Below are 27114 nucleotides of genomic sequence, written 5' to 3'. Positions count from 1 at the left end.
AGGTCGGCCGGTTCAGGACAGGTTTCAGGAGTATATAAAGTTGTATAAAAAGATACAAATTCATGTAAAATGTCTTTATCCTTAAAGAAAAACAAACCATTAGGGCATCTGCTTTCCACATCTGTTTTCTCCATCTATCCATCTTCTCTATCAGTGTATACCTCCCTACTTTTAAAATAATACCATTTTGTTAGACATTTAAAAAAATATTTCTTTTAAATGTGTGGGATATTTAGTTTTTTTTAGAGATGCAGGAAGTTATTTACAAACAGATCCCATATTTAAAATTAATTGATTTGTGCTCTAGTGGGTGGTGAGAACCCACCTATTGTCACTAACGGCATCTGCATGAACAGGCACGGGTGTCACAATAATGTGGACATATATTTTTATTATCTACAAATATATTGCTCCATATAATTTATGAATGACTAAATTAAAGTTAATTAATTAAAACATCTTAAAATAAGTAACACTGTAAACGAGACAAGCAAATTGATGTTACTGTCTTAAAACAGTGAAAAACTGTCATAGATTAAACAATTTTTTAGACTCGGAACAAAAAATACGTCCTATAAATCAACAGAAAGGGGTGTTTTCTTGGACTCATTTATTGCAGGAACGTGTAGCAGCAGAGGTAAGAAACATTTTCATGTGAATATTCAGCCTTCTGCACAGGAAAGTGAATGATTCTAAAGTTTTTTTTCCAGCAACATGTCTCCCGGTGCAGGTACATTTTGCAAAGAAAGTGAGCGTTCTAGTTCTTTATTAGGACTCTGTGATTATCAAAAGCAGCTGTTATGGGAGGAACGCATAGTGCTATGTGGGTTGAAACTCTATTGAGGCTTACCTGAGGCTGTTCGTTCCTCCGATCTCGGCGGAGGCGAATGCTGTGTGGATGTTCACAGGTTCGATGTATCACGATCGACCTGCTGGTATTTCAGTGCCCACATATAAGTTCTTGTGGTTCTCATATTCGGTATGGCCGAAAAACATTAGAAACCGAAACAGATAATCCTGATAGATCACAAATTCTTCTTCTTTACGAAGCAGAGCTGAAATACATTCCTATGGCGTCGACATCATCAACATCTTCTAATTCCAATTACTAACATATTAAAAAAGAAGACTTAGCCCAGGCCCTTTACAAATATACGTACACATTACTTTTGGGGTTATTGCCTTTGGAAAGGCGCCATACGGATCTCCAACTTTGAAGATACTAATTGGAAGGATCATTTCTCAACTCAAAAGCCCTGAAGAAGTCCCATAGGGACGAAACGCGTCGGCTGTTTGGTGCTTACGTTGAAAAATAAAGATTGAAAATACAAGAAAGACATCATCCTCGCTTGTTCTATTAACAAAAAATTGTAATCAAAACAATTCTGTGGTGCACCTTTGCGTATGTTTACTTACCTGAGGTACTGTCTATTAATCTCCCTGGGAGATTTTTTTTTTCAGTTCAAAATGTTTTATTAATTTTTAAAACAGAGGCAGACAGTGGTAAAATAAATAAATATACAGTTAGAGAGGCGGGTTACATTGAGGGAGAGAGAGAAAAGCTGTCCATAAGCTGAGTCATTATACAGAGATTGATAAAGATCACGTCTTTACATGTGAATAAATACAAATACATAAAGGCATAAATATCACATCCTCAGATTATTCTTGAGAATATGCTTGATTTAGTATCTAGACATATGGACTCAATAAAGGTACGGTGTGGACGATGCATTACACCGCGGACACTGAGTCGGTAATACCTGATCAACCAGGGTACATTCTTACCTTTTCATAGAAGTCATACATTTTCAAATGAGTCTTACATCAACGATGCATATAAAAAAAAAATTGGTACGAATGAACAAAAATGTAACTTAATTAATTCATTAAGGTCTCTATGATATACCGAGGACCTTCTCCCTGTTTAGACATTCATGCCACTTAAAACAGAATGCATATGGTGTGGATATATGGTAGTACAGTTTTAGAAGGATCCCAATGTATAAATAAGATGCACACAGGTGTGAATAAAAAGAGATTGTCTCATGTGATTGAGGGAAGATAGCGGCATGGATGACATTGGGGACTAGTATAGTGTTTGCGGAAGTGTGTTTCGTTGGTCGTGAAAGGTGGAATTACCGAAGGAGAAGTGTCCTTCTGTGAGGAAATGTCATGGAAGATCGTGGGTGAGGGCTCTTGCGTCTAGCGAGTTCCATATTGAACCCCGGGACGCGCCACGGAAAGAGCTGTAGTGCAATATTATTGGCTCCTCTAAGGAAAGTTATCCACTCCTGCCAATGGTGGGTGGGAGCCAATCAAATTATATCATTTTTAGTAGTGCACGGTAGTCTAATTTACTTAACTTCCTCAAAGAAAGAAAAGTGGTAGACAAGAAGAATAGTGAAGCAGAAGCAAAGAGTTAATTTAATTTAGGTTTACACAATTTACAGTAGTGCCTGACAAACAAATAACGCACCGACCATAAGAAAATGGGCAGTGCAGGAGCAGATGTATACCAAACCATTCATTTATATATGGCAAACTATACTTATTTGTTTGTCGGGCACTACTGTAAATTGTGTAAAACTAAATTAAATGAACTCACAAATGCCATATATCTTTGTACACAACTCTTGGTGCATTCATTTTTCTTATAATGCATTTGAGGGTATTTGAATAGTAGAACGTTGTAAAAATACATATACATATCCCAAACCTAACATCATAAATGTTTACAAATACCCATCTAATCACAGAGAACATAGACACATTATGTGATCCTTCCTTGCCTATCCCGACCACACCCTTTGAAAAAATTAACTGTGTTTATGACTGTCCTTCAACAAGGCCATAATCCACCTGGAGGTACCAAAGGTAATAAACAAGTAGCTTCTGTTGGTGCCAAGTTATGCAGTTCCCCACAATGGAAAAATATGGAAATTCATCTTTAGTTGACTCCTCCAAAAGAATAGTTGGTTGACGCGTTTCGGCCTTTATAGAATTGCAGGCCTCATCAGGACCGGCGGTTGACAGGTAACCAATTACTTGGCAGCGCCTTACAGACTTCTTGCCAATATTATAAATCTTCTTGTGCTATTTTTAAAAAACAACAATGGAGAGGCACTCCTGATCCTTTTCTGTGTTGTGCTGGCCCAGTAACCAGAGTGGACACATGTTAAGGCATCAGGCCGATATGAAGTGAAGGCAACTGGGGAGACTTGGGCTACGGAGAACAATCCATGTTCTCTTGTAGCTGATGGGAACTGGCAAACCTCCTATCCAATATCGCAGACGCGCTGTCTGGCTGTCCAGGTCGTATTGCACTGACAGAAGAGGTGACCATCAAGGCAACCTGGGGTTCTGCCCAAGGTGCAGGAATTGACCCAAAAAGACCTCTAAGATTCAGCATAGCGAAGCGTTAAGACGTGTGATGCATGGTGGGCACCCTCCTATACTTTCTACAAAATCAGTTCAGTGTTCCGAGCCCACGTCCGCTGGCGTTGGTGAGGATGGTGGGTCACTGAAGAAGGACTCAGGTGATGAGTAGGGGGTCGCACTGGTTAAGAACTTCAGGTAAGGACGACATGCTGGTGGTTCCCAAGATTTTTAGGTCACCCTGTGGAGGGATCACCCTCCCGGTTATAGGGCACATGGTTTTTGGCCACAATTGTTTGAAATATTGCCCATAGACACTCACAAGTACTGGAACACCCTCCCATAGAAGATAATGGAAGTCAGTAGGTTAAATTAAATTAAATTATTTAAAATATTTCCAAATATAAATAGTTTAAATTTAGTGTAAACAAATCTAAAAGTGAAACATTTGTAATTTTATGTTACCAAATTTTAATAACCTTTTTTTAATGTAAAATTATGGTCACATTATTTTTTATGAAAATATAATTAAATTACTTTTACAAATTATTAATGCATAATAAGTAAATATATATACTTTTTTTTACTTTGTGGGGATTTCTTTGCATTTTGGCTTTTGTAGTCTTTGGGGCCCATTACAATGTCAGGCGGATTGCCTCCGCCAGGCTGGCGGTAGCCACCGCCTGCCTGGCGAAGGCAATCCACCCGACACTGTAACCCTAATTCCCCCCTGCCATATTAGTATGGCGGGAGGGACCGCGGCGGATGGAAAGACCGTCCGTCGCTTTTCCGCCCCGGTCGCCTTGCGACCGCGGCGGAAAGGGCATAATATGGTGGCGGTGTCCAATGGACACCGCCAGCCATATTATGATGCCTTCAAATAGGTGCCTTTCCGCGGCGGCGATGCCGCCACGGAAAGGCAGGCGGTCTTTGCTTTGGGGGGCCCCTGCGGGCCCCCCTGGTGAAGGCCAAGGTGGGGGTGCACAGGGGGGGTACCTATGGTACCCCCCTTCATTTGCTTGTCAGAGCGGCAGGCACCGCGCAGTGCCTGCCGCATTGTATATGCAAATGCGGAAATGCATTTTTAGTATTGTGGCGGGCGGTGCAGAGTGCCCCGCCCGTCACAATGCTAAAAATGAAGGATGTGCCCGCCACTGTGGCGGTGTTGGACCTAGATTACCCAAGCCTACATATGGTAGCTTGGCACAGTAGTGGTCTACAGCTAACTCAAGGCGTTGGCTAAGTACTTACAAGTCTCACTCACAGTAACTCAGTGTTGAACCACTAAAATAAAGACACAACACCACTGTTTGGAAAAATACCGTTACCTTTTATAAAAATAATATGTCTCTTTAGATTCAAATCATACAGGATACAACATCAATTTCTTTCAGGAATAAACATTACACTTTTGCTTTGAGAAATTACTTTTCACTCTTCCTGCTGTGGAAAAAGGGCAGTAAACCACATTCTTTTGTCAAAGATTCAGTAATGAATAACGGTAACTTTTTGGATGATTAAGAGAATCTCATTAGCTCCACACCATGCAGGGTTACTATACATTAATACTCAATGTCATAATGCTTCACCAATAGATTTACAGAAAGGAAGATGCAGTCTGTCAGTGCAATATATGTTTAACGATTCATTAGCAGGTACATTACCCCACAGCTCTAAAGCACTGCTCAACTCCCAGAATGACCTGGTTGTAGCTCTTCACTGCATAACCCACCAGTTATGTAACTAAAAGGGAAGATACAATAACATTAGCAAGGTTCCCCTCACTCTAAATCACAGATTACACCTCTCTCCTTTGTGGTAAGTAGTGAGGTCTTTGCTGTGGCTCACTGAGTCACTTAACCCAATTTCGTTTTCCAGGTATTAGACAGTTAGATTTCTGGGGCTTATCCCTGAGGTCCCGGATGTCAGGCACTTGGCTCTGCTGCCTCCCGCTCCCTCTCTACCCGGCTTACTTGTGGGGTTTGAAGTGTCCCAGCGGTTGTTTTCCCCACACTCGAAGGAGCTTGGTAGCAGTCAGGCGGAAGGGGGAAGACAGGGAAGGCTTCCCTGGCCCAGGGCTCCCTACCGCGTCGTCCGCTGTGGCACTCTTGCCTCTTCTCCGGAGATCGTCGATGCGGCGCTCCTCGGCTGACGCGATGACTCTCTTCCAGCTGGCACTTCTCCGCCGGACATGCGCGGAAGCGCTCGCTCTACTCCCGCCTCCGCACTCGCTCACAGGAAGGACACTGTTCCTCACAGCGACGCTGCTCTCCTGGGCCTGCCCGACCCTAGGCCCCTCCTGCTTTCGATAGCGGGCGCGCTGAGGGCATGCGCGGAAGCACTTCCTGCTCTGCTTGACGCGGCTGGTGCCCCCGGGGTCCCGCAATCCGCGAACACAGCGCCGCTACTCCTCCTCAGTCACCTTCAGCTCCGGCCTCTCAGGAAGGATGCGCACACACGGCGCCCTCGCTCTTCAGGGCGCTAAGGTGCCACAGACGCCCACCTTCACTACAGCTGATCCACAACAACGATGAGCACAGCGCTGGATATGGACAGTCAGGAATACCCTCAGTTAAGGGTGTTCTGGGTGGTTTTGCTGAGGGCTCTGAGATAGAAGGGTCTTCTTCCTTCAGTAGTTCGATTTCTTTGTCAGTAGTGGTTGTCTTGAGAGAGGGATCGGTCAAAGGCTGAAGGGGGAACAATCCTCTGAAGTAACTGTCAGCCTCAGTGACAAACTAGCTGCTCTCAGTGTGTCCACCTCCTCTCACCACTGCCTCACTCCTCTACTCTGGGGTCAGCACAAAATGGCTGCTGGTCACTGGCCTTATATAGGGTGGCCTGAGACCTGCAGAAGTCTCTAGTCAATTCCAGAAAGTTCCCTAATGTTATCCTATGGACCTATCCTCCAGTTGTGTCCGTTATGACAGTTGGTGGACACCATCTTAGGTTTCTGGAGATCCCTAGATTTTCAAGGGGGCTGACTAGGCCTCACAGGTTATGAGGGAAAAATGGCGTCATCGCCAAGGAACACCTAGCCCCCTGACAGCATTAAAAAATCCCTGATGGATATATGTAAAAATAAAAAATAGAAACTCTGGGAGGCTAAGGGGGACAAAAAAAATAAATCATGATGGTTAGAGTCTTCCCAGAAGCAGACAGGTCTAACACGCGTCCCCCCCAGCTGAAAGTGGGGAGAACTACCCAACCCCTTGGGAGTCCTCATCACTAAGGCGGAAATACCTGGATAGACCGTCTGCGTTGGCATGGTCCGCCCCAGGTCGGTGTTCCACCCTAAAGTCCATTCCCTGTAGGGAGATGGACCACCTTAGCAACTTGGGATTCTCCCCCTTCATTTGCATCAGCCAACGAAGGGGGCGATGGTCAGTCTGAACTAGGAAGTGCGAACCAAACAGGTATGGTCGCAGCTTCTTCAGAGCCCAAACCACCGCAAAGGCTTCTCTCTCAATTGTACTCCACCTCCTTTCCCTGGGGAGTAGTCTCCTGGACAGGAAGACCACGGGTTGATCCAAGCCCTCATCATTTAGCTGCGATAACACTGCCCCAATGCCATGTTCTGACGCATCTGTTTGGACAATGAATTCTCTAGCAAAATTAGGGGCCTTGAGAATGGGAGCGGAACACAATGCTTGTTTCAAGGTCATGAAGGCTCGCTGGCAAGCCTCCGTCCAGACTACCCGTCGGGGTTGCTTCTTGGAAGTAAGTTCAGTGAGGGGTGCCACAATAGTGCCATACCCCTTCACGAAGCGACGGTAGTATCCAGTGAGGCCCAGGAAGGCTCGGACCTCTGTTTGAGTCTTGGGGGGCTCCCAGGCGATGATGGTCTCAATCTTTGCCTGGAGGGGCTGCACCGTCCCTCTGCCCACCAAGTGACCTAGGTACACTACCGACCCCTGTCCAATCTGACACTTGCTGGCCTTGATGGTCAAGCCAGCCTGTTGCAGGGCATGAAGAACAGCTTGCAGGTGCTGCAAATGGTCCTCCCAGCTGCTACTGAAGACAGCAATGTCGTCCAGGTATGCAGCAGAAAAAGCTTCCATTCCCGAAAGGACCCTGTTCACCAGCCGCTGAAAAGTGGCAGGGGCATTCTTGAGCCCAAAGGGCATCACACGAAATTGGTAGTGTCCCTCAGGTGTAGAGAAGGCTGACCTTTCCTTCGCCTCCTCGGTAAGGGAAATCTGCCAGTACCCTGAAGTTAGGTCAAAGGTACTTAAGTATTGAGCAGCTCCCAGCCGGTCAATAAGCTCATCCGCCCGTGGGATGGGATGGGCGTCAGTTTTGGTTACTGAATTCAAGCCTCGGTAGTCCACACAGAATCTCATTTCAGGTGTGGTGCCTGGTGGGGCAGCTTTTGGTACCAAAACCACCGGGCTAGACCAAGGGCTACCAGAAGGTTCAATCACCCCTAACTCCAGCATCTTGGCGACTTCACTTTTGATGTTGGTCTTCACCTTGTCCGACAGCCGGTAGATTTTAGATTTCACAGGTGGGCTGTCTCCTGTGTCCACGTCATGGGTACACAGGTGGGTCCTACCTGGGACAAGGGAGAACAGGGGAGAAAATTGCTCCAGGATCTGGCGGCAATCACTTTGCTGTTCAGAAGTCAGGGATGGCGAGAAAATCACTCCCTCCACTGACCCATCTTTTTCTTTGTACGAGAGAAGATCAGGGAGAGGTTCACTTTCTTCTTCCTCTGCTCCATCTGTTACCAGCATTAAGACAACCTCGGGCCTCTCATGATGTGGCTTGAGACGATTGGCATGCAGCACCCTGAGGGGCTGCCTCGGGGTCTTAAGATCCACCAAATAGGTGGACTTCCCCTTTTTCTCCAAAACCTCAAAGGGGCCTGTCCAACGGTCCTGGAGGGCATTTAACTCTCCAGGTTCCATTACCCACACTTTCTGTCCAGGCTCCAGTTCCACTGGGTGAGCGTTGTGGTCATACCACTCTTTCATAACTGCTTGGCTGGCCTCCAAGTTGTCTGAAGCCTGCTTCCACAACTTAGCCATTTGGCTCCGGAAGGCCAGCATGTAGCTCACCACGTCCTGGGGAAGCTTCCTGGGAGTCTGTTCCCATCCGTCTTTCACCAGGCTGAGAGGTCCCCTTACAGGGTGCCCATACAAAAGTTCGAAGGGGCTGAAGCCCACTCCCTTCTGTGGCACTTCCCTGTAGGAAAACAAGAGACAGGGTAGGAGGATGTCCCATTTCCTCCGTAGGCTCTCAGGTAGACTCCGTATCATACCTTTCAAGGTTTTGTTAAACCTTTCCACAAGACCATTGGTTTGTGGGTGATAAGGAGTGGTAAACCGATAGGTAACGCCGCACTCCTTCCACATAGCCCGCATGTATGCTGAAAGGAAGTTAGTCCCCCTGTCGGAAACGACCTCCTTGGGGAAACCCACTCTGGTGAAGATCCCCATCAGGGCCCTTGCCACTGCAGGTGCAGTGATGGTCCTCAGAGGTATTGCCTCTGGGTACCGTGTGGCATGATCCACTAAAACCAGTATGAACCGGTGTCCAGCTGAAGTTGGTGGATCCAATGGCCCTACAATGTCGATGCCCACCCTCTCAAAGGGGGTGCTAACGACAGGTAGTGGTTCCAGGGGAGCTTTTAGCTTCACCCCAGTTTTCCCACTGGCTTGGCAAGACACACACGTCCGACAATATGTATCCGACGCCACTTTCATTCGAGGCCAGTAGAAGTGGGGGACAAGCCGGGCAAAGGTCTTGTCCTGTCCTAGATGTCCTGCCAATGGTATCTCATGAGCCAGTTCCAGTAGAAAGGCTCTAAAGCATTGAGGGACCACCAAGGCTCTGGCTGAACCGTGGCCAGGTGACTTGGGCTCACTGTAGAGGAGTCCATCCTCCCAGTAAATCCGGTAGCTCCCTTCAATGTTTCCCGCTGCCTGGGCGTTGGCCTGTTGCCGCAGCCCCTCGAGAGTAGGACACTCTTTCTGAGCTTTGCAGAACTCTTCCCGGGAAGGACCTCCCTCCACATGCCATTCAGTTGGGATGGGTAGGTTTTCCAGGGAAGCAACATTCTCCCCGGTGGACTCCAGATCCACCTCCGCAGGTGGTCCAGCTGTCTCACGAGATGGAGATGTCGAGGCAGGGTCCTCCGGCCTCCTGTCCTTCTCCTCTCTGGCAGCCGGCTGGGCCATTATTCCAGGCTCCAGCGTCAGTGAACTCCCCCTTCGGGCAGTCGCGGACCTTGTGCTGACACAAGTCCAGTCAGGGGGTCCCAGCATCTCAGAGTGAGTCTGGTACTCCACCCTCCTCCAAGCATTGTGCTCCATATCATTCCCTAACAGGCAGTCAACAGGCACGGCAGGGCTTACGGCAACTCGAAGTGGATCTGCAACCCCTCCCCACTCAAAGGGAACCTCAGCCACAGGGTAGTGGCCCAATCTGCCGTCAGCCATTACGGCGGGATGGAGTACATCTGGGATGACCTGCTCTGGAGACACCAGCTGACTCCTTACCATAGTCATGCTGGCTCCTGTGTCTCTCAGAGCCTCCCCTCTACGGCCATTGATGGTGACCCACTGCTCATACTTAGTAGTATTAGAGGGCAGCTGGGTCTTGGGAACCATCTCCTTATCACCCAGGGACACTAAGGTGACACCCGCCCGCTCCCCTCCATTAACCAAAGGCATCTCCTCCCCGAGCACTACACTAGTGATTCCCGGGGCTTTTCCTCCAGTGGGAGGGGGTGGTCTTTTTGGGCATCTCACATCTCCTTTATAGTGTCCCACACCACCACACTCAAAACAATGAACAACCCTTGGCTGCTGGCTTTGGCCAGGGGTAGGGTTGCGAGGGGGGTTACCCTTAGGGATGAATCCTCTGCCCCTTCCTTGTGAAGTATTTTGTGGCCCTTTTGAGAACTCCCTCTTAGTTTCCCCTCCCTCTTTCCTCTGGGGGGCGCCCTGTCCATACTTCTGGGAATCCCCTCCAGTCCCCTTAGTCGACACCCGGGTACTAACCCAGATGTCCGCCTCCTCAGCAAGCTTCCTGGGGCTGGCCAGCTTGCTGTCCACCAGATGCTGTCGTAGTTCGGGAAGACACTTCTCGAGTAGGTGTTCCTTGAGTATGAGGTCATATAGTCCCTCATAGTCTCCTACCTCGCTGCCTCTTACCCAACCCTCCAGGGCCTTCCTGGAGTAGTCCAAGAAATCTACCCAGTTTTGCGTGCCCAGCTTATAGCTGCCCCGGAACTTTTGCCTATATTTCTCAGGGGTCAACCCAAACTTCTTGAGCAGAGCTGATTTCATAGCCGGATAGTAGGTCTGTTCACTCTGGTCAAGAGCCAACAAAGTATCCCTGCCAGTGGGGGGCATGTATTTGTATAACCCACCTCCCCAGTGGACTTCCAGAATCCCATGGGCCCTTAGCGAGACCTCGTAGGCGGCTAGCCACTTAGCAATGTCGTCACTGGGTACATAACAAGCCATAATATCTTTTGGTAGGTACGGTCTAGGTTCCCTGGTGTTGGTCTGGATATCGCTGCCACCATTCTCTGATTTGGGGGATCCTCGGTTTAGGGCTTGTAAATCCATCTCTTTGATGGTTCGCTCATGCGCCAACCTCCTATCCTCCCTTTCCATGTCCATCCTGGCTAGTTCTATTTTCAACCTCCTCTCCTCCCTCCTATCTTCCAGCTCGGCTTCGGTTAAGCCCCTGTCTGAAACGCTGCTGCTTGCCCTTGAAGGTATCCTGGGACCTGTCAGAAGATTCCCTCTCCCCATTTGGTTCAGCAATGCAGCCTCAGTAACAGTGTCCCCATCACCCACTTCCGTTTCTGGTTCCTCCCTTAGACGAGCTTCTAACCATGCCCTTATGCTTGTCAGCAACTCTCCTTTCTTGGCACCTTTATTAAAAAATACCCCGTTCTGCTGACACCAATCCCTGAGTTGGGCCACAGTATTGGCTTCCAGCTCTTTAAGATTCACCTCCAGCTTTGCCATGGTATAAAATTACTCACAGGAGAAAACCACGAAGTGACCTGAGGTTAACCTCCACCCACCACCAGAAGTAAATTTAGAAAAATCAAAAATGTAAATTAGGAGGGCCGCAGGGAGAAAACTCCAGGTCTCGTGGTTGGCACTGCGTTACTAATAAGTGAGTGTAAGTACAAATCCGTTATCCCACCGTTATCCCACCGCTGAAACACCAATTATGTTGGACCTAGATTACCCAAGCCTACATATGGTAGCTTGGCACAGTAGTGGTCTACAGCTAACTCAAGGCGTTGGCTAAGTACTTACAAGTCTCACTCACAGTAACTCAGTGTTGAACCACTAAAATAAAGACACAACACCACTGTTTGGAAAAATACCGTTACCTTTTATAAAAATAATATGTCTCTTTAGATTCAAATCATACAGGATACAACATCAATTTCTTTCAGGAATAAACATTACACTTTTGCTTTGAGAAATTACTTTTCACTCTTCCTGCTGTGGAAAAAGGGCAGTAAACCACATTCTTTTGTCAAAGATTCAGTAATGAATAACGGTAACTTTTTGGATGATTAAGAGAATCTCATTAGCTCCACACCATGCAGGGTTACTATACATTAATACTCAATGTCACAATGCTTCACCAATAGATTTACAGAAAGGAAGATGCAGTCTGTCAGTGCAATATATGTTTAACGATTCATTAGCAGGTACATTACCCCACAGCTCTAAAGCACTGCTCAACTTCCAGAATGACCTGGTTGTAGCTCTTCACTGCATAACCCACCAGTTATGTAACTAAAAGGGAAGATACAATAACATTAGCAAGGTTCCCCTCACTCTAAATCACAGATTACACCTCTCTCCTTTGTGGTAAGTAGTGAGGTCTTTGCTGTGGCTCACTGAGTCACTTAACCCAATTTCGTTTTCCAGGTATTAGACAGTTAGATTTCTGGGGCTTATCCCTGAGGTCCCGGATGTCAGGCACTTGGCTCTGCTGCCTCCCGCTCCCTCTCTACCCGGCTTACTTGTGGGGTTTGAAGTGTCCCAGCGGTTGTTTTCTCCACACTCGATGGAGCTTGGTAGCAGTCAGGCGGAAGGGGGAAGGCAGGGAAGGCTTCCCTGGCCCAGGGCTCCCTACCGCGTCGTCCGCTGTGGCACTCTTGCCTCTTCTCCGGAGATCGTCGATGCGGCGCTCCTCGGCTGACGCGATGACTCTCTTCCAGCTGGCACTTCTCCGCCGGACATGCGCGGAAGCGCTCGCTCTACTCCCGCCTCCGCACTCGCTCACAGGAAGGACACTGTTCCTCACAGCGACGCTGCTCTCCTGGGCCTGCCCGACCCTAGGCCCCTCCTGCTTTCGATAGCGGGCGCGCTGAGGGCATGCGCGGAAGCACTTCCTGCTCTGCTTGACGCGGCTGGTGCCCCCGGGGTCCCGCAATCCGCGAACACAGCGCCGCTACTCCTCCTCAGTCACCTTCAGCTCCGGCCTCTCAGGAAGGATGCGCACACACGGCGCCCTCGCTCTTCAGGGCGCTAAGGTGCCACAGACGCCCACCTTCACTACAGCTGATCCACAACAACGGTGAGCACAGCGCTGGATATGGACAGTCAGGAATACCCTCAGTTAAGGGTGTTCTGGGTGGTTTTGCTGAGGGCTCTGAGATAGAAGGGTCTTCTTCCTTCAGTAGTTCGATTTCTTTGTCAGTAGTGGTTGTCTTGAGAGAGGGATCGGTCAAAGGCTGAAGGGGGAACAATCCTCTGAAGTAACTGTCAGCCTCAGTGACAAACTAGCTGCTCTCAGTGTGTCCACCTCCTCTCACCACTGCCTCACTCCTCTACTCTGGGGTCAGCACAAAATGGCTGCTGGTCACTGGCCTTATATAGGGTGGCCTGAGACCTGCAGAAGTCTCTAGTCAATTCCAGAAAGTTCCCTAATGTTATCCTATGGACCTATCCTCCAGTTGTGTCCGTTATGACAGTTGGTGGACACCATCTTAGGTTTCTGGAGATCCCTAGATTTTCAAGGGGGCTGACTAGGCCTCACAGGTTATGAGGGAAAAAATGGCGTCATCGCCAAGGAACACCTAGCCCCCTGACAGCATTAAAAAAATCCCTGATGGATATATGTAAAAATAAAAAATAGAAACTCTGGGAGGCTAAGGGGGACAAAAAAAATAAATCATGATGGTTAGAGTCTTCCCAGAAGCAGACAGGTCTAACAGGCGGGCACATCCTAATTCCCCCAACGGGACCCCCGCCCTTATGGCAGGCGGTCCCAAATACCGATAGGGTGGCGGGCGGACTAAGTCCACCCGTCATCCTAATGAGGCCCTTAGTTTGTTTCCATTGCACTAACATGATTGCCAACTATAAGAACTTTCAGCCAAAACGAATGCCTATGAGTTCCTCTAGGCCATGCTCCTTCTTTTGAGAATTGTATTTATTTTATTTATTTATTTTAAAAGTTTTATATAGCACGAACATGACCCTTGCGGGTATCAGAGCGCTTTACAAGTAAGGTAGTTAAACCAAAGAAACAATGTACAGAAGAAACATGCCACTGGCGCTGCTGTATCCCACACTGTCTGTTGTCAGTGAGTGTCAGGAGCAGGTGAGCCCTGGTGAGCCCTGGTGACCTCTGGTGAGCAGCCCTGTGCATGTGGTTCACACTCACCCATCTATTTCTTCATTGAACAGGTATCCGCACCTGAGCCCCAAGAACAAGGACTCCTTTGACGTGGGGAGCAACATCTTCGCCAAGTTCTCAGCGTACATCAAGAACACCCGGAAAGAAGCAAATATCAGTAAGAATCCGAAATCCGCTTCAGAGATCCATCATCAGATTCCATCTGTAGCAGATCACTCGGCCGCCATGCTAGCGCCGATCCACCATCAGATCCAATCTGTAGTAGATCGCACAGACACCATGCTAGATCAGATCCACCATGAGATCCCATCTGCAGCAGATCCAAACTGAGATCCCATCTTTGGTAGATCAGATCTGCCTTCAGATCCAATCTGTAGTAGATCGCACTGACACCATGCTAGACCAGATCTGCCTGCAGATCCCATCTGCAGTAGATCATAAAGACACCATGCTAGACCAGATCTGCCTGCAGATCCCATCTGCAGAATATCATAAAGACACCATGATAGACCAGATCCACCATCAGATCCCATCTGCAGCAGATCATAAGGACACCATGCAGGTCCAGATCCCCCTTCAGATCCCATCTGCAGCAGATCACACAGACACCATGCTAGGCCAGATCCACCATGAGATCCCATCTGCAGCAGATCATAAAGACACCATGCTAGACCAGATCCACCATGAGATCCCATCTGCAGCAGATCACACAGACACCATGCTAGATCAGATCCACCATGAGATCCCATCTGCAGCAGATCACACAGACACCATGCTAGACCAAATCTTATGCAGCAGATGCAGCATAAGACCCCATGCTGCATCAGATGCAGCATAAGACCCCATGCTGCAGCAGATGCAGCATAAGACCCCATGCTGCAGCAGACACAACATACAGACTCCATGCTGCAGCAGATACAGCATACAGACCCTATGCTGCAGAAGATGCAGCATAAGCCCCCATGCTGCAGCAGATACAGCATACAGACCCTATGCTGCAGAAGATGCAGCATAAGCCCCCATGCTGCAGCAGATACAGCATACAGACCCTATGCTGCAGAAGATGCAGCATAAGCCCCCATGCTGCAGCAGATACAGCATACTGACTCCATGCTGCAGCAGATGAAGCAAAAAGACCCCATGCTGCATCAGAAACAGCATACTGCTGCAGCAGATACTTTTAGGAGGAGAGGATATTGAAGTACGGAGCTGGTCTCATTTAAGTAAGGCTCAGTACATTAATGAGCAGTGGACACTGCAGTCAGAGGTTGCACTTGGTATGTCCACAGCGGAAGGGATATTGAACTCTGATTCTCACATCTCAGAGATGAGATGATATTTCAATAATGCGTATCCCAATGGTAGGCCTTCTCTCCTTCGATAGGAAGCTTATGTTGCAATAGCAGCCCCATATCCCGACATACAAGCTCCAGTCCATCGACATCAGAGGAGCTCCTGCTACGGTTGTAGGTTTTACATCTGCATCATCCCAGGGCAGCAGATGTGTGTTTAGTACTGTGCTTTAGCCCCAATGGGGAACTTGTGGGTCTCAGATATTACAACCCCATTTCTTTCTGCCAGATTTTGAAAAGGCCCTGCTGAAGGAGTTCAAGCGTCTGGACAACTACCTGAACACTCCGCTGCCCGACGAGATCGACCAGAACAGCACCGAAGAGGTGCTAGTGTCCACCCGGAGGTACCTGGACGGGAACCAACTGAACCTGGCCGACTGCAACCTGTTACCCAAGCTACATATAATCAAGGTGAGAGGGAGCAGCAGAATCGTAGGGTTCGGTTCTAGATCCCACCACGCAGGCTACGGCAAACCTATATCCAGATGTGTAGAATCCGCTTACTTGTCAGATTATTTTCATGGGGATTGTGGGCCCATCGGTAATAAAACTGAAAACACCCTTTTCATAGTGATACCCCACGTTCAGTGGCATCTACTACCCCACGTTCAGTGGCATCTAGTACCCCACGTTCAGTGGCATCTTGTACCCCACGTTCAGTGGCATCTTGTACCCCACGTTCAGTGGCATCTACTACCCCACGTTCAGTGGCATCTGGTACCACACGTTCAGTGGCATCTGGTACACAACGTTCAGTGGCATCTCATATACCACATTAAATGAGACCTACACCACGTTCAGTGGTATCTAGAACACCTCTTTCAATGGGACCTGGTACAGCACATTTAAAGGGGCTTAGTACCCCACACTCAGGAGGATCTGGTGCACAAGGTTCAGTGGGATCCAGTGCACCTCATTCAGTGTGAGCTAGTACATCACATTTGGTGGGATTTGAATAACCACATGCAATGGGATCTTGCACACCAAGTTCAATGGGATCTGGAAATCATGTTTAGTGGCACACAGTATTCAATGGGATCTGGTGCAATGCACTCAGGAGGATCTAGTACACCATGTTCAATGGGATCCAGTACACCTCATTCAGTGGGAGCTAGTACACCCCATTTGGTGGGGTTTGATACACCCCGTACAATGGGATCTTGTACACCACGTTCAGCAGGATCTGGAAACCATGTTCGGTGGCACACAATATTCAAAAGGATCTGGTGCAATGCAGTCATTAGGATCTATACACCAGGTTCAGTGGGATTCAGTATACCACATCCACTAGCTTCTGCTAGACCATATTTTTGTGGACAGGGATCTGTAGCAATGACAAGCGATCTGGAGCTGTAACAATAACAACATCAATCTGTATCAATAAAAAGAGAGATTTTAATATATAACAATATCAGCAGAAGTCTGTAACAAAAACAAGAGCGATTTGAATATATAACAATAACAGCAGAAATCTCTATCAATAAAAAGAGAGATTTTAATACATACCAATAACAGCAGAAATCTGTAGCAAGAAAAAGAGAGATTTGAATATATAACAATGGCAGCAGAATCTGTAGCAATAAAAAGAGAGATTTGAATATATAACAATAACAGCAGAAATCTGTAGCAATAAAAAGAGAGCTTTGAATATATAGCAATAAGAGAAGAAATCTGCAGCAAAAACAAGAGAGAGATCTGTAACAATAAGAACAGATCAGTAGAAGTAAGAGAAATCTTGATCTGTAAAAATAAGGAAAGAGATCTATAATAATAACGAGAGACGTGGATCTGTAACAAAAACAACAACAATCTGTAGCAATACCAAGACAGAGATCTGGGTCTGTTCCAATAAAAACAGATCTGTGGCAATAAAAAGAGAGTTTTGAATATATAACAATAACAGCAGAAATCTGTATCAATTAAAAAGAGAGATTTGAATATATACCAATAACAGCAGAAATCTGTAGCAATAAAAAGAGATTTGAATATATAACAATAACAGCAGAAATCTGTAGCAATAAAAAGAGAGATTTGAAAATATAACAATACCAGCAGAAATCTGGAGCAAAAAAAGAGAGATTTGAATATATAATAATAACAGCAGAAATCTGTATCAATAAAAAGAGAGATTTAAATGTATAAAAATAACAGCAGAAATCAGTGGCAAAAACAAGAGATAATTGAATATATAAGAATAACCGCAGAAATCAGTAGCAATAAAAGGAGAGATTTGAATACATAACAATACCAGCAGAAATCAGTAGCAAAGACAAGAGATAATTGAATATATAACAATAACAGCTGAAATCTGTAGCAATAAAAAGAGAGAATTGAATATGTAACATTAACAGCAGGAATCTGTAGCAATACAAGGAGAGATTTGAATATATAACAATAACAGCAATAATTTGTATCAATAAAAAGAGAGATTTGACTATATAACAATAACAGCAGAAATCTGTAGCAATAAAAAGTGAGATTTGAATATATACCATACAGCAGAAATCTGTATACAAAGAGAGATTTTAATATATAACAGTACCAGCAGAAATCTGTATAAAAAACAAGAGAGATTTGAATATATAACAATAACAGCAGAAAACTGTAGCAATAAAAAGAGAGATTTGTATATATAACAATAACAGCAGAAATCTGTAGCAATACAAAGAGATTTGAATATATAACAATAACAGCAGTAATTTGTATCAATAAAAAGAGAGATTTGACTATATAACAAGAACAGCAGAAATCTGTAGCAATAAAAAGAGAGGTTTCAATATATACAATAACAGCGAAATCTGTAGCAATAAAAAGAGAGATTTAAATATATTACAATAACAGCAGAAAATTGTAGCAAAAAAAGAGGGATTTGAATATATAACAATAACAGCAGAAATCTGTAGCAATAAAAAGAGAGATTTGAAAATATAACAAAAACAGCAGAAATCTGTAGCAATAAAAAAAGAAATTTGAATATATACCAATAACAGCAGAAATCTATAGAAATAAAAAGAAATATTTAAATATATAACAATAACAGAAGAATCTATAGCAATAAAAAGTGAGATTTGAATATATAACATTAACAGCAGAAATATGTAGCAATAAAAGAGAGATTTGAATATACAACAATAACAGCAGAATCTATAGCAATAAAAAAGAGTGATTTGAATATATAACAATACCAGCAGAAGTCTGTAGCAAAAACAAGAGAGATTTGAATATATACCAATAACAGCAGAAATATGTAGCAATAAAAAGAGAGATTTGAATATATAACAATAACAGCAGAATCTGTAGCAATAAAAACAGAGATTTGAATATATAACAATACCAGCAGAAATCAGTAGCAAAAACGAGAGATAATTAAATATATAACAATAACAATAATAGTATTTTTATTTCACTCTCCCTCTTTTTCGTTACCTGAGGCGGATGCCGGGTAACATCTTGCTTTGCCTTTGCTCTCCTTGCCCTGCGCAGTCCTCCTGACTGCTTCACTATCCCGGTGACGCCGCGCAGGAGTGCACATTGTTGGTTTCCCACCCCCACGGCCGAATAGGTGTCGCTGGGGTCTCTGGGACACGTAGGAATAGTGTGGTGGGAGCGGGAGCACCCATCTTGGGGGGAGCCTGGAACGCTAGTCGGCGGACTAGTGTTGCGGTTCTCTCGGACGCCTCTCGGCTGAGACGGCATAAAATCAGGGGCTCCTCACTCCGCGCAGCGGACGCGCAGTGCGGGCTCGCCTAACTCGTGCCGAAGGAAAGCCCGTCTGCGCCCGTCAGCGTCCCGGGTGTGGCCGGGTGGGTCCTAGATCCTTGCTTCAGCTGGTACTACGCTGATGTATACGGCAGCAGAGATATCCGATCTCAGGAAGGAGGTGAGCAATTGCTGCGCGGTTTTTCCTGGGCGGCATAAGGTCAAGAGGCCTTGCCCTGGTTGTGGCTGGCTTCCAGGCAATGCCCCTGCCTCTGTCTCTGTCACTATTGCTTCTCCCATCAAGCGCTCGTGTTTGCTCCTAAATACAAGATCTCTGAGCAAACATGCTTTAGACATTTATGAGCTCCTGGTTACTGAGGAGCCGTTCTGTCTATTTCTTACAGAGACCTGGCTGGGGGAGGCTTCGAACCCGGACATAGCTACTGCAATCCCCCCCAATTATGTTATTTTTAGGCAAGACAGAGTTAAGGGCAGGGGTGGGGGTGTGGCGATTGTGGTGAACAGGGGTGTCTCATGCTCCATCATCCCTACCGATGAAATTGCAGGCTGTGAATCCCTGGCTTTTTCCATATCTGTGTCATCTCACCAAATCTTGCACAGGGTTAATGATTTATAGGCCACCGGGACCCACCGGCTCTTTTTATGAAGAGCTGTATGCGGTGGCATCGACACTCTGCTTGAGGGCAGAGCACTGTTTGGTAGTGGGGGATTTTAACATCCATATGGAAGTGGGGACTCATGCGGATACTATTAAGATCTGTGATATCACCTCTCCCCTAGGTCTCTCCCCCTACCTGTCTGTTCCCACCCACAACAAAGGCCATACCCTTGACCAAGTGTTCTCCACTATTCCCATTGATATTTCCTCCCCTACTCCAGTGCTGTGGTCGGATCATTTCTTAGTTAATTTCCATATTCTTTGTACCAATAAACCATTATGTAACACCTCTTTTCGGCCTTCTCAGGCCCCACGGGCCTATCATCGTGTTACCCCTGAGATGTTGACCCAGGCGGGTCTACGCCATCCGTGCCCGCTGTCAGGCATTTTAGAGAGTGATCTTGCTTCCATGAAGACATGGTTTATTGATAGATTAGATGAACTTGCCCCTGTGATCTCCTGCCGCAAATCTGCCAGTCGAGCCTCTGCTCCTTCGTTCACCAAAGCCTTGGTCTTGACACGGCAGCAATGTAAGAGCGCGGAGAGGGCTTGGCGTCGCCATTACAACATCACGGCAAAGTTGGCATATAGGGCTTCCATTAAATCCTACCATCACGATATTCTGCTTGAAAAGAAAGCCTATTTCTCAAAAAGAATCGAGGCGGCCTCCAATGTTAGTAAAGAGATATTCACCATTGTGAGGGAATTTACCTCCCCTAAAATTACTACGCCACTGTGTGCGCACTCGGAATCCTGGGTCTCTTCACTTGCCAATTTTTTTACTAGCAAAATCAAGACCATTCAGGACTCTTTTTTGTTGTCTGGGGTAGTGGCACCCCCCGGCACCTGTGTCCTGTCAGGATCTACATCTGGTGGTGAACCCACTTTCTCGGAATTTCCACCACTTTCCGCAGTAACATCTTTGGATCTGATAACCAAATGAAAATCATGATCCCCTCTGGAACCGTGCCCAGCCACATTTTTGGCTAGAATGGCTGAAGTAATAAATCCCCTTATTAATCCTGTATTGAATCTCTCTCTCAGCACTGGAGTGGTCCCTTTAGCCTGGAAGCAAGCTATGGTCATACCGTTGCTAAAAAAAAACAACTTGGATGCAGAAGTCTATGCTAATTATAGGCCTATCTCCCTCCTGCCAGCCTTTGCCAAAATCGTGGAGAAACACGTACATACATGCCTCTCCAATTTCCTTGAAAATCATAATTTGCTTCATTCCACGCAATCCGGCTTCCGTACCAACTTAAGCACTGAAACCGCACTGCTGGAAGTAACGGAAGCAATCAAAGAGGTATTGGATGTAGGAGGCAAGGCCATGCTGGTAATGCTCGACCTGTCAGCGGCCTTTGATACCATCCCCCATGAGGGTCTCCTCATCAGACTCAGTGAGATCGGTCTGCGGGGGACGGTGCTTAGCTGGTTCAGATCCTTCCTAGCGGGCCGGTGTCAAAACGTCTGGGCCCCCCCTTGTTCTGCTGTGGTGCCGCCACTGGAGGTTTGGAGTCCCTCAGGGCTCCATTCTGAGCCCTACTCTTTTCAAAATCTTCATGACCCCTTTGGCGGCACTGGCAGAGTCATTTGGTGCCCAGATCGTGTCGTATGCTGACGACACCCAGCTCCTCTTCACCTGTGGGAAGGGGTCTGATTTTGACGGGGAGAGCATCAGAGGCTGCCTTGGGGCTGTTTTTAAATGGTTCCAGCAAAACAGCCTCAAGTGTAACCCGGACAAATCTGAGGTGCTCTTTTTCGGCTGTCGGTCTGACCCCAGTTGGCAGGACTGGTGGCCTGTGAATATGTCTCCTCCAGCAGCTGCCTCCAAGACGGCCAAGAACCTCGGAGTAAAAATCGATAATGTTTTGTCGATGTAACCCCAGGTTCTTGGTTTAGTAGGAATGTGTTTTGGCGTCCTTAAGATGCTCCGCAAATTCCTCCCTTTGCTTTTGGTGGCACATAGGAAAATCACTGTGCAGGCCCTTATTGGGTCGTGCCTTGATTATGCCAACATCCTGTACTTCGGTCTGCCTGAGTACCTTCTTTAACGTCTGCAAGTGGTTCAGAATTCGGCTGCGCGGGCCATTTATGGTCTTCATTGGCGAGCCAGGCCTTCTGACCTTTTGCAGACTCTCCACTGGCTGCCCATTCGGAAACGGATAGTCTTTAAGGCTCTCACTCTGACCCACAAGGCTCTATATGCGACCGGGGCCAAATACATTCAAAAGCGGCTGGCTCTCTATCAGCCTGCCAGATCTTTGAGGTCAGAGTCGCTGGCTCTCGCCTCGGTCCCAGTTATAAGAAGAGCTCGGATTGGTGGCCGGTCTTTACAGCGTCTTGCACCTCAGCTGTGGAACACCCTGCCGGTCACCCTTCGCAGGAATACCAACTTGCTGGCTTTCAGGAAAGACCTGAAATCCTGGCTGTTTGTTCAGTAGACCCGCCCTGCACCTTCCTGCCCCCTGTCCGCTGTAGGTAAAAAAAAAAGCGCCGGGACACTCATCGGAGTAGCTGAGTGCCATACAAAACACCCCCCTAACATTAACATAACATTAACATAACAGCAGAAATCTGTAACAATGAAAAGAGATATTTGAATATATAACAATAACAGCAGCAATTTGTAGCAATACAAAGAGAGATTTGAATATATAACAATAACAGCAGCAATTTGTATCAATAACAAGAGCGATTTGAATATATACCAATAACAGCAGAAATCTGTAGCAATAAAAAGAGAGATTTGAATATATAACATTAACAGCAGAAATCTGTAGCAATAAACGATAACGGTTTTTGGGAAATGTTGAGTCAACGCTGGGTTTGGATGGGCAGAACCTGTTAACTGTTACAGATTATGGCAGGCTGTGCATTTTAGCTGAGTGGACAGACCACACCATCGTGACTTGTGGATGCTGTTCTGCCTTGCCTGCAAACGCCCCGTGTGAGGCTTTGAGAAATCCTACCGGCACTGCGAGAGAGGCGGCTGTATCAGGGGCTGGGACTGCGAGACCCAGGTTGCAGCGCAGGATCTTGGAGCGCACCTGGAGTCTCTTCCCGCCCCCTGCCCCGCCTATAAAGCCGCTTACTAGACGCTAAGCGGGACGCGTGCGGGACGCCGGGCTAAGCCCGGGCAAAGGGCGGGCCCTCTGTGGCCCTCAGAGGCCGAGGTAGGCTGGGCTGGGCCCGGTTATTTTCATTGAGCGATTTTTGGTATTTTACTTAAGTATTTCTTCACATCCTCTATTGGAATGTACGTATGACTGTTCTTGGAAGAAATCACTCATCTAAATTGACTGGCAGCTTCCTCGGACTTTATTTTCGGGCAGCCTTAGTTGCATCTCCAGGACTGGTTTTATGATTGTCTTTTATTATTGTGTTTTATTGTATTATTTTTGTGCTCACTCACCCGGAGGTGAATAATCGCTATAATATCAATTTGTGGACCTATTTCTGTAAAAGATGTATAAGAAATTGCGTTCTGGAAGGGAAGTGGGTGGTCTACCTAGTGCAAATAATGAAATTAAGCGTATAAGAAATAAATCGGTAAACAATCCCCCCCTTAAGGGTCAATGTCAATTGTACGAAATGTGGGATTTGCCCTCCCCGAAGAACGCTAACTTATCATCTAAAAAAAAACCTTGTGCCCTGACCCAGGAGGTCCCTATGCAACCTATCACACATCTATCGCTCTCTTGTTCTCAGTCCACACCACAACAACTGATGCCAGTGGTGGCTTCGTCCCCTGCTCTTTCTGAAGGGAATGGGGAAAACAAAATTTTTCCCTCAGTGCATGAGAGCGAATCTACAAATCATCCATCTATACCTAGAACGCCGCTGAAGGATAGGTTGGATGGGGATTTGTCTGCATTATGTATCGATCAGGAACTCTGTGGCCGGTATGTAGATTTAGTAAAACTGCAGCCTTCGGCCCCTATTAAATCCTCAGGGGGAGCTACCCCTTCTGGGTTAATGTTGTATAGTAGTACCCCCTCTCTGAATGATCAGGATATGTCAGACTTGTTAGTTGCTTCAGGGACACCGGGCCTTAATCTATCTGGTATTTGTCGTCCATCGGAGGCATGTGAAAAACCAATTTCTGAATCCATGATTGCCTTGGAACAATTACTAGCCTCTATTTTATCTCTTTTGGGGAAATTTGTTGGTAATTCGGATTGCATTTTGGAATCCGTTACCCAAATACTGAAGGCATTGTTACAAAAGCCATTAGTTTTGAGGGATGTTCCCCCCATGTCCGAACATAGTCGGCCGAGGGGGGGAACTAACGTGGCTTCAGTGGATTCTGACACGAAAGCTGGGACATCGGCTTCGATTCCACATGCTGCAGCTATTCTTTTAACTGCAGTGCCGAACTGTATAAATAATTCAGTTCTTGAGATAATGGAGGAAGATAAATCCATATCTGACCCTAAAGTGGTTCTGGACCTTTTTCCCATCTTCGTGTCTGAAAATAAAAAAGAATTCATCGATGATAGAGATGAGGTAAAGGTAAATAATGGGAAATCTAGGAAAAATGGGAAATCTAGAAGCAATAAGGGGAATAGAAGGAAACCAACTCGTAAATATAGGAAGAAAAGGCAGCGTCGGATAATTTTCCAAAATTCTGTGTCTGTACTGGAGAATGAAGTGATTAATCTGGAGCCATCCTCTAAATCTGGAAAGGAAGTTATGGATATTGAACGGAACCTACCCATTAGTACCTTTTTTAAGGTAGAAAGTGAACTTTGTCCTCCAAAGATTTTGGAATCTATTCCACCAAGGGTGGGCTCCCCTACCGGTCTCCTCTTTCCATCAGCAATTAGACCATTAAGTCAAAATCCATCTGGGTCCCTTAACCCCTTGGCTTCTCCCTTCCGTTTAGTGCCAGAGAATGGAGATCGCTATTTTCCAGACTGTCCTTTGACAACTTTAAACGCCCCAGTGGAAACATTAGTGTTGGATTTTTTACCTTTATTTGACGCTGACTTGCCCTTAAATAGAACTTGGCTTCTTAAGCGCTTTAGTGAGATTGATAGTCTTCATCACATCCAAACTAGGGATATCGAGTTAGTCTCCCTGTTTGGTGAAGTCAAGGTAACGAGTATAAGGGTGAAATTTTATTCCCCTATTATTGTGAATTTGATATTACAGCAAGCGGAGAACTTCCAGCGTATAGGCATTGATGTTCTTCCGATCTTTAACCATGGTAATACAAACCCGTCTTTCATGGAGGTGTCTAGAAGGGAGGATCAAAATGGGGTAGCCGCTCCTCTTAGAGACCTGAAGATTTGGGTGTCCAAGGGAAAACGCTCGGTTTCTCAAGTAAAGCCACTCCCGCTGATTTTGAACTCCTCTCTGGTAGAGGACAATAATCGGTGGAACTGGCTGCACAGTGCCTTATCAACTAAATCAAAAGATGATCCAAGATTGTTTCAGCATCTTTAACACCCCACTAAATATTATTTCCTGGAATGCCGCAGGGATCCATAGTAGCCCAGAGAAGTTTGAGTTTCTATCTTCTCTGGGAGCGAATGTGATCTGTCTACAGGAAACGTGGTGTATTGATACGCTGAAGGTCTCGAAGGATTATTATGTTCTGGAAGTTCCTGCCGTCCCCTCTAAGAAAGGTCATGCTAGGGGAGGAATCGCTTGCTTACTATCTAATAAATTGCACTGGAAATTTACCCATTACATGGATGTAAGTAAACTTTTCCATGCTATCACCATTGACAATTTGTTTAATAATGGGATAAAGTCCCCTATTGTAATTGTGAACGTCTATATCCCCCCGGAAGAGCGTTTTAATGTGATTTTAAAGCAGGTATTTCAATACATTGATTCAATCAAAAATGTTCCGTCCCCGCCGGATATTCTGTTGGTCGGAGACTTGAATTGTAAAATTTCCAATGTTAGCTTGGATCTTTTCAGGAACAAACTTAAGGAAGAGGCGTACTTTGTTCCGCAAGCTCTCTTCCCTGATAAATTAGTGACAAACAAAAGAGGGAAGATCTTGTTAAGTGAATTAGCGGCCGTCGATGGACTTATATTAAATGGGAGATTACCGTCCGACGTGCCTGCAAAATTTACTCACAAGTCTCCGTTTGGGTGCTCTATCTTAGACTATGCTATCGCAGACTATGGTTTGTATCCTTTCATTCAGGATCTTAAAATAATATGTACTCCTCTGAGCGATCATAGTATACTGTTTGTTACTATTTCCTTAAAGCCTCAGACTAGTGTGCCTTGGTCTTTTACGGGCAGTGATGTTGCTTTCCAAGCCTCTTCGGGAAGATGCTACTGGAATCCCATAGCCATTAATGGGGTACAGGATTTTCTTGCCGATACCCTACTAGTCTTAAATGAGTGGCATGGGAATGAAATAGCATATTTTGAAGAATTTGTGCGTAATATTATTTTTCATGCAAAAAATACTTTCCGACCTAGAAATAGAGTTGCGGTCCCAAGCGCACTGCGTAGTCTAAATAGGGAAATAAACAAACTGGTCCGCGAACAATATCTTGATAGAGTTACGGAACGTGGGAAAAAAATATCTAGGCTAAAAAGAAAGAAAAGTAGATTTCAGTCAAAATTAAAAAGAGTAAGGGAGGACAATGTATGGATTAACTTGAGGGAATCCGTCGTCCATGGCAGGATTAGAGAATTTTGGTCGATAATCGGTAAGGGGTGTGGTTCTAGACTGGGTCCCTCCCCTATCCCCATAGCGGAAGAGGTATGGATTGCCTATATTCGGGATCTTTATGCAGGGAATGGGATTTTAAGTGACGATTTTGCAACCGGTGTTAACTCAGGCAATAATACCGCCATTAATGTTACTCACGTGGGCTTTACTATCTACCCGGCGGAGAAAGAAATTGAGTTAGCTATAAAAAGTATGCGGGTTTCCGGGGCAATGGGACCCGATGAACTCCCCATGACGGTCCTGAAATCGGATCCCGTAAGGTGGAGTAAAATCTTGTTCCCTCTGTTTAAAGTATGTTTTAAGACAAAAAAGGTACCTGCCTCTTGGAGGGGAAGTATTTTGGTCCCTATCTTTAAGAAGGGAGTTAGGGATAACCCCAGCAATTATCGTTTGATTGCTCTCCTCGACTCAATCGGTAAGGTGTTTGCGAAATGTCTTTTAAAATCCCTCTCCGGTTGGGTGGAGGAGAATAATATTTTGCCGCTAGAACAAACGGGTTTCCGTAGGGACCATGGTACGTTAGACAACCTTACTGTTCTTCATGTGGTCACAGATAAGTATGTTCAGGTGAGAGGTGGGGTGGTATATGCTGCCTTTATTGATTTCTCCACAGCGTTCGACAAAGTGGACCGTGGTACGCTGTGGAGAAAATTGGCAGCGCTTGGTCTTCC

At 46.1% G+C, this 27114-nt stretch overlaps 1 protein-coding gene across 1 annotated transcript in view; it reads left to right on the top strand.

Annotated features, from left to right (window-relative positions):
- Window positions 1–27114, top strand: part of CLIC2 (chloride intracellular channel 2) — a 186973-nt gene that overhangs the window by 143609 nt on the left and 16250 nt on the right. Inside the window, exons 4-5 of the mRNA XM_078664082.1 lie at window positions 14058–14164; window positions 15589–15770. Coding sequence (XP_078520208.1) covers window positions 14058–14164; window positions 15589–15770 — 289 coding nt within the window. The remainder of the gene's footprint in view (window positions 1–14057; window positions 14165–15588; window positions 15771–27114) is intronic.

The sequence above is a fragment of the Lissotriton helveticus genome, chromosome 10 (genome assembly GCF_964261635.1).
Source record: "Lissotriton helveticus chromosome 10, aLisHel1.1, whole genome shotgun sequence".
Taxonomy (NCBI): Eukaryota; Metazoa; Chordata; class Amphibia; order Caudata; family Salamandridae; genus Lissotriton; species Lissotriton helveticus.
Note: the sequence above shows the minus strand (reverse complement) of the source record. Positions and strands in the feature narration are given on the sequence as shown.